Here is an 8186-nt window from a genome sequence, read left to right as displayed (position 1 = left end):
GTCAAAAAACTTCTATGTAAAGAGTTTACACTTATTCATGCGTTTTTAATAGAAATTTTGTGACACTTCAACACAGTATGCCTATGGGTCAAGCCGGTCAGGGGTAAGAATTAAACTTTGTTACTCCATTATAAATATACAAACATACAACTATTAACTTAAACAAGCATTCTTAAAACAGTATAACTTGTTGTCCCCAAACAATTCTACAACTTTGAACAACTCCTCTAATGTTCTTAGTTCAGATACATTAACAAACTGTTAAAAGAATAAAATAAAAGATAACTGACTTCATACAGTACCATGTACTCGAACATGATAAGGTGGTCCCCGACAGAAAATTGGTTCGTCGGGTGAAGTTGCACGTGCACGAGTCCTGAGAATGTCGTTCGGGTCATGTATCACAGCAGCAGCTAACAATGTATATTCACCAGGAACAAGAAAATAAAGAGAGAATGAATGTTTAATTTCTTCAAGTGGTGGAATCTCTACTTTTACACCAAGCAAAGTACCTGTCACAAAAAAATAAATTAACACATGATTCATACAATTATGATAATCGAATTATTGAACTAACTTGTGTCGTGGATGCATAAGATTTTGAGTCCCAATTAGGGTGCGTTTGAGATTGTGTTTTCGAGAGATCATTTGATTATCACGTTCTCAAAATACAATTAATAACCAAAGGAATGTTTAGCAGAAAATGAGTATCCATGTTTTTTTAGTAAGGGTGTTCAATATTTGGTTTCAAATCGATTAATCCGAAAATTTAACCGAATGAAAATCGAGAAAAAAACTAAAACAAATTTGAATTCGGTTTTCAATTTTGATTTCAGTTTTCGATTTTACATTATCAAATTCGGTTTAACCAAAAACTGAATTCAACTATTACTATTACTTTTTATGTGGTTCACAAGGTTTATAATCCTAATTAGTTAGTAGGTTAATCTTACCGGCCCATAGTACAGTAGGATTTTTCCCATCGATACAGTTTTCGCCTGCAACATCTCGACACGTAATACTAAGACTTAATTTAATCGAATCTTTCGTATTATTTCGAACCAAAACTTCCATCGGAGTCATATCATTAGCCAAAACCGAACCTTTCGTTGACGGCGAATCAACACCTCGTAAAAGGCTTTTCGCAAGCCTAAAACCAAAAGTCAAAGGATCAGGTAACAAAACGTCCATTACCGACGTTTGAAGCGCAGCTTGTGTTGCATCCTTAATATGTAACTCACCCGAACTATTTCGACCCGAATGCCACCTCACCTTAATCTTCGTAATCAAATCCCTAATACAAGCACTAAGTTCGGCTTTAGTTTTAACAACACCACTTTTTGATTTTGAATCGTTAATTAAAATCGAACTGTCAAGAACAGGTAACTTAAAATGTTCTAACGGTATAAGTACTCTTGAAGTATACTCTCGGTCGATTCTCGTTTTAGGGTACGTAAATTCGTCTAATTCAGACGAACTTTTGGTATTTGTGTTTGAATTGTCCAGCTGGACTGACACGCTGACCTCAAACACGACGTCAGTAGGGTTATGCAACTCGAATTCAAGAAAACGTAAGCCCCAGCAACCTCTATAAGGATCGATTTTCATCAATCGATCCGGTTTTGTATCCAATACGTTTTCGGATATTTCTCCAACGAGGGCCGGTATCTCCATTGACAACAGACGGGCCTTCATGAACGACAGCCCCTGCAAAACGCAGATGTTTAAGGGTGTGACTAGGCGGCGTCCAGGTGGCAGTACGTCATCATCTACTTGTAACTCGTTTCCGGTAGGCCCTGACAGAAAAAGGCATCATTTTGTAACAATAAGAAGTCAAACGTATAAGTCACGGTTTGACCCGTTTACTTATAAGGGTTATTTTGACCCATTTTACTTATAAAAGTAAATTAAAAAGACGGGTCAATCAAATTGAAAATCATCCAAAGTGCATCCTTAATTCATAACAGATAAAAGACGGGTTATGTTGACCCATTTCTGGTTATTTTGACCCATTTTACTTATAAAAGTAAAATACAAAGACGGGTCAACCAGGATGAAAATCACCCAAAGGGCATCCTCAATGCATAACTGATAAAAGACGGGTTATTTTGACCCATTTTACTTATAAAAGTAAGATACTAAGACGGGTCAAGTAGGTTGAAAGTCACCTAAAGTGCATCCTTAATGCATAACTGATAACTCATGAAGTCAATATATTAAAAAACAAAATAATATTTTTTGTGACATAACAAAGCAAAATAGTTGTTTTATTGTGAATCCAGTACGTTTTAGCGCCTACCATGTAATTACCCATCTCGATTCGTTAGCTAACCAACCCAACCCGCCCATTTTGCTACCTAGAGTCAAAAGTATAACAAAATATAAACACTAATCACCTGCATAATATATAAACAACACAGGGCTATTTCCATCTTTATTTTGCTTCAATGGACTTAACGACAAACTCTTATAACCCGTATCATTCTCAGACGAAAGTTGCCATGCTTTTAACGTAACGGGAATAATAACTTCAGCACCCGGTCTTAACGGTAACGCACGTTTCAAAATTTCATACCCAATCGACACAACCGAATCTTGATTTTTACCCGATAACGAAATATGAACTTGTTCAACCGAAACTGTACCCGCATTAGCCAAACTAATCCAAATTTCACGAATTTCACCTTCGTATAATATTATCGCGTTATCACCCCCGATAATACGCGACACTAATAACGGCAACCGAGGTATTACCATAACACTAGGCACATTTACGTTTTTAACCTTTCGTAACCCGCAACGACTAAACGGGTCACACAAAACGAGCCCTTGTGCGGCACCCATGACTAAATTGTTAACGTCTTTAAACAAATGTTCGGTTAGTACACCAAAACAATGAACAGTGCATCCGGGTATAATAACCGGGCCCACTTTAGTTGGTACGCCAGATAAACTAAGTATTTTGGAAGAATTTGAAGGAAGTGTTACACTAACGGGAAACGCGTCGAAATTTCCCGAATGGACTGAGAGTGAAATACTGTTGACAGTTAAGTCAAACCCGCATGGATTTGCTAATTCTACTAATACTTGAACGGGTTCACCGATGACCCAAATCAGGTCTAGTTTAGTAGTGCAGACTATATCTTTTTTGCTAAATGGTGTGTAGATAAAAGGGCCCGATGGAGCTGATCCGGCCCACCAATCTTCTCGTTTTGATGTTCGTTTTATAATATCTGTTTGCGAGGAATGGAATGGAAATGAATGCAACCTGCTAATAAAGACTGATAATTTTGTCATATAATCTTGGATACTTTGTTTCGACCCATGACCCATTTCGACCCATGACTCTTTTCGACCCAAACCCATCTGATCCCTGACCCAACCCGACCCGTGTTGCCAGGTGTTGAAACTGCACTTATTCTTAAGTGAAGCAAGAACAACTTAAAGGGTTAAATGCATTAAAGTAACCAACTTTCAAATTTTCTGTTTATGGTAAATGGTTTGACAGGGTAAGAAGTAAATTGGATCCAAAATATGTTATATATATATAGAAAATTTGGGTCAAAAAAGTTTTTTTTTTTTTTTTTTTTTTTTTTTTTTTTTTTTTAATGTTTGTACCTTTACTAGACCAGAAATTTCAATAGTGCTAGTTACATTATTATGCAAATTGTGTTATATAAAAGTAAAATAAGGATGCAATTATAGTTATATGTAAGTACCTTATGAAAGGTAATGCAGGATCTGGGCAATGAGTACCAGAAGGAAGACGAACGGATGAATTGTGAAGTGCACTTGCAAGTCCTTTTTGACCCGGTGGTGTAATTAATGGATAATAAGATCGTACTAAACGAGCAGCTGCACTCCATGCAGCAAGAGGATCACCAGCACGAACAGCGCACAAAAGTATTTCTTTAAGTACAACCATTTGTAACGTGTTCCATTGCGATTCAAATAGAGATACCACCAATTCGTCATGCATCTTCCCATTACCGAAACCCGTTTCCTTGTTTGACATAAATTAAAGTGTAAATAAAAACATAATAAAAGGGTTCTTTGTTAGAAAACGAGAGAATGAATACAGCAACGCGAAACTAAAACTGAAAACTGGAAAATGTGTCTTAACCCAACACGACCCGAGTCTCGACCCAACCAGATCTAACCCGACCCAAGTATCAACCCATTTTATAGCCGACCTGTTTCGACCCATGACCCGTTTCAACCTAAACTCATTTGATCCCTGTCTAACCCGACTTCTTTAGGTATACTCATAACAATGATGTGTCTGATGGTACCCAAATTTCTATTATGATTATCAAACTATAAACGTTTTTATGGTGAATATCAAACTTTCAGTTATTGCTACTATATGTATACCGTGACTTATTCTTCAGGTAACTCGATGTTTTTTTGGCTAATGAAGCACCCATATAAGTTTCCACATCATCAAAACGTGTCACGTCAGCAATTTACATGTTATATCTTATATATACTCCTTCCATCCTACAATAAGTGTCCACCTTACTATGTCCCAAGAGAATTGCCCAGTTGAAAAAAAAAAAAAAAAAAATACTCCGTTTAATATCATTAACCCTAATTTACCATCATTTATTACCCTTAATCACTCACATTTCAAATAAATTCAGTGAAACTTACCTTAAATATAAGGGCAAAACAGACATTTATCATACCTATCTAAACTCCAACAAAAAGTTTGTGCAGGACACTCATTTTGGTTCGGAAATAACCAAAGATAATAACATACGATTGAAACAAAGTGGTGTTATAATTTACCTTGGAAACATTAGTTTGGGTAACAGAAGCTCTACTTTGAACACGATAAGCTTTTGTAGTGAGTGCCAAAACTTGCAAGGCACTAGAAGCAGATAAATTATTTTGTTGTTGCAGATACAATTGAGCCACCTGCCTCGAGTAAAACGCGGCTTTTCTTTCGTAACCAAGGGCTCCAAATAAACGAGCTATCTCCACGTACAATATCAGTTTATCGTTTGCATCGATCAAAGATTTTGCTCCGTCTGAGGCATTTGTCAATAAGTTAACCACCTCTGTAACCATCTCTGACCTGCCCCTTATATAAAAGTTTCAAGAAAAGTTGAATAAATGACACTTGGTATCTTGATGAATAACAGAAGTAACTGAAACTAACTTATTAGATGAAAGTATACCTGCAGATGAATCTTGCTAACTTTAAAGTAGCTTCAAGTTCAAAGCTGGCAGGTGAAACCCTGCAAAAAGTAAACGCAAACATTACATGGCAACGTTATCGATGATATAACAACACATTGCTTAAACTTGCATTCAAAATCTTAACATCATGGACAGTCATATTTAATTCTCAACATAACTTTTTATCCAATTAACATCATTGTTGTAAAAGTCAGCCGAGTCATTTGACGCATCGGTTAGAGGACTAGCCCATCCAGAGTAGCCCAAAACGCCTAAAAAGTCGATCAACACTAAAAAGTCAGTTCAAAGTCGGGCCGAGTTGATTCTTATTCGGTCAAAGTTATGTCAAAATTTTTATATCTTATAAAATTAGATATTGTGTCATATATTTATGTTTGAAATATATATATGTTTAATTTAATTTATTTATTACTAAAAGTCAACGTTGGTCAACGCCTAACTCATCCCCGACTTGACCGACTCGTCCCTCCAAGGTCCTAACCTACTCGCGACATTTAGAACCTTGATTAACATTATTTTTTTTATAATATTATTACACTAACTAATTAAGTAGGTTTGAAATGGTTCATCAGCGTACAACAAGGTACCTCGGTGAAGTTTCTTGTATACATAACTTGCGATAATGCATAATGACACCACTGTAACGATACTTCACCTCTTGCACTAAACTTGGATCCTTCTCCCCTGCTTTACCCATCTTATACCAACCGTATTCATATATCAGTATTTATAATTTTCTAATATTTTATAATAAGAATGCCAAATATTGTAATTTACGATAACATCTGCACAGTTACTAGTTTGATGTTCTGGCTTACCAGAAAAGCACAAACGCCACCTTCTAACGCACCAGCGTACCAGAAATAATCTCCAGTCATCCTACAAAGATCTAAAGCAGTCGAATAATGTGTATTGGCATCAATAGGTGATCCGGCAAGTAGACAATAATCTCCTATAGTTTTCTGGGCCCGTGCATTGCGCCTTTTTTTGGCTTTGATTGCTTGAAAAAATTGCTGCTAAAAAACTCTGGTAAGTTACTGATCCAAAATACATCCGAAACTACAAAAAATTATAAATTTATAAATAATCATTATAATGAATAATGACTAGGAAACCTAAAGCAAAAACCTCCTCTGCACTGAGACTGGCTTGAGTATCTAACGGTGTCTTTAAAAGGGTCCCACCCGATTCTGCTTGAAGAACCCATTTCTCGAATTCCATTAAAAGTGAAGCTGCAATCTCTTGCATCATTGTTTGCAAATGTAGTTCTTGAGTTCGTTGATCAGCAGGAGGAAATAAAACCAATTTATTTCCTTTCTTTCGTTCATTTTCCAGCTGCACCCGAAAAACAATAAGTATTCACTACAACAAATGATCTATTTACATATGCATATAGACATAAAGTTCATACCTTGATCTCTTTTAATGCGTTTCATAACTCTTTTTAATTTAATTTTCAAATTTAGAGGATTCATTTTTGAATATTAAAACAAGCAAATACTTCTTCCGTCCCGATTTAATAGTCTAATATTTCATATTAGGCTGTCTCTAAATAGTTAAAAAGTAAGGGATTAAACTCTAAAATAAATAATAAATACAGTGCAAATAAAAAGTTAATGTAATAAAAAGTAAACTGAGTAAATAAAAAGTACTGCCTAATAATTAGATTTCTTATATATTGTAATTATTTAATTTAATTGGGACGGAGAAAGTAACATATATAGTAAAACATCTCAAACTACAAAGAACATCAATAATATTATTTACTTAACACAATTAAAAAGAGTTTTTTATAAAAAAAAAATGATAATACATGTATTTTTAGATAAAGCAGTTATAAAGTATCAAAAATTTGTTTTGAATACACAACACCAGACACCTTATACACCTTATGTTACTATTTACACACACATAGAGGAGTTATCAAAGAACAGTTCAAAAATTATGAATGCTAAAAACTAATCATAATTATAACCTGAGAATCGGCAGGAAAAAAGGCGAAACAACGTTGAACAAGAGCCGAAGTGTATTGTTTACACGCGATACCAAACTGAACAACAACACTATCAAGATCAGGTGAAGAAGGACAATGACAAATACCAATAACACCATGAATTTTCCTATACGATTGAAAATCTTCCCAAGGACTCGGTTGCGATCCGCCAATAACAAATTTAAACCGAAGATTACCCGAATCCCAAGGTTGTTGTGAAAAAGGTGATTTATTGCCTTGTGTGTAAAATGAACTAATGGATGATAGTTCCATAGTATTGTGACAACCAAGCATTGCAACGTATTGTCGGAAATGGGTCGGGTTGATTGATCCGATTGGGATAACGGCAATACGGATCATTGAGCATGTTTCGATGCTTACGTCTGGTTCCATTTGGTTGATTCTGGTGATCAGGTAAATGATGGTGGATGATGGTTGTTGGTGAAGATGTAAGAAGATCAGGATTCATAGTTTTAACAACTATGAAATTTGTTACTAAAAATAATGATAATGATCATGTATAATTTACGGATCACATGTGCAACTTATGAATCAATTTGCGTCAATTACAATGAAATTGACGGTTCTTGAAAAAACGTACATAAAACATTTACTATTATTACGGATCAACTTTAAAAAGTGTTGTTCATTAAAGGAGGAAACGTAAAAATGCAATTTAAATCATTTCTCATTTGTCATTCAGATCAATTGAAATTAGTACGATGCTAACCATAACTTGAAATTGTTAGTTATTTTTTACAAAGTGTTAATTTTTCATATATATAAAGTACTTTTTATATTTAAATTTAGGTCAATTTATTAATTGAAATATGAAGTTTTATATTAAAAATAATAAAATAAATTTACATTAATGTTAACTATACCCTTAAAGGTTATGGTTATCATTTTCCTTTAAATTACAAGTAATTTAAATGTCACTAACAATGGTTATCATTTTCCTTTAAATTACTAATAATTTAAATGTCAC

General features: G+C 34.7%; 1 protein-coding gene across 1 annotated transcript; it reads right to left on the bottom strand.

Annotated features, from left to right (window-relative positions):
• Positions 1-291: 291 nt before the first annotated feature.
• On the bottom strand, positions 292-7591 carry LOC139877747 (trafficking protein particle complex II-specific subunit 120 homolog). The gene is made up of 10 exons (XM_071865171.1): positions 7181-7591; positions 6321-6540; positions 6024-6205; positions 5793-5902; positions 5184-5243; positions 4801-5080; positions 3720-4003; positions 2397-3268; positions 954-1796; positions 292-512 (listed from the first exon to the last, which is right to left on the bottom strand). The coding sequence occupies exons 1-10, from the start codon at positions 7589-7591 to the stop codon at positions 292-294; spliced, it is 3483 nt and encodes a 1160-aa protein (XP_071721272.1).
• Between the last annotated feature and the right edge of the window lie 595 nt (positions 7592-8186).

Source organism: Rutidosis leptorrhynchoides, chromosome 11 (genome assembly GCF_046630445.1).
Source record: "Rutidosis leptorrhynchoides isolate AG116_Rl617_1_P2 chromosome 11, CSIRO_AGI_Rlap_v1, whole genome shotgun sequence".
Lineage (NCBI taxonomy): Eukaryota > Viridiplantae > Streptophyta > Magnoliopsida > Asterales > Asteraceae > Rutidosis > Rutidosis leptorrhynchoides.
This window is presented reverse-complemented; position numbering and strand designations above follow the sequence as displayed.

Excerpts from the sequence above, each read along its gene's own strand:
- LOC139877747 (XM_071865171.1), bottom strand. The coding sequence starts at position 7,591 with ATGGAACCAGACGTAAGCATCGAAACATGCTCAATGATCCGTATTGCC. Across the intron at positions 5,244-5,792 it reads ATACAAGAAACTTCACCGAG|GGTTTCACCTGCCAGCTTTG; the intron begins GTACCTTGTTGT and ends TACTTTTTGCAG. Across the intron at positions 5,081-5,183 it reads TTAGCAAGATTCATCTGCAG|GTCAGAGATGGTTACAGAGG; the intron begins GTATACTTTCAT and ends TATAAGGGGCAG.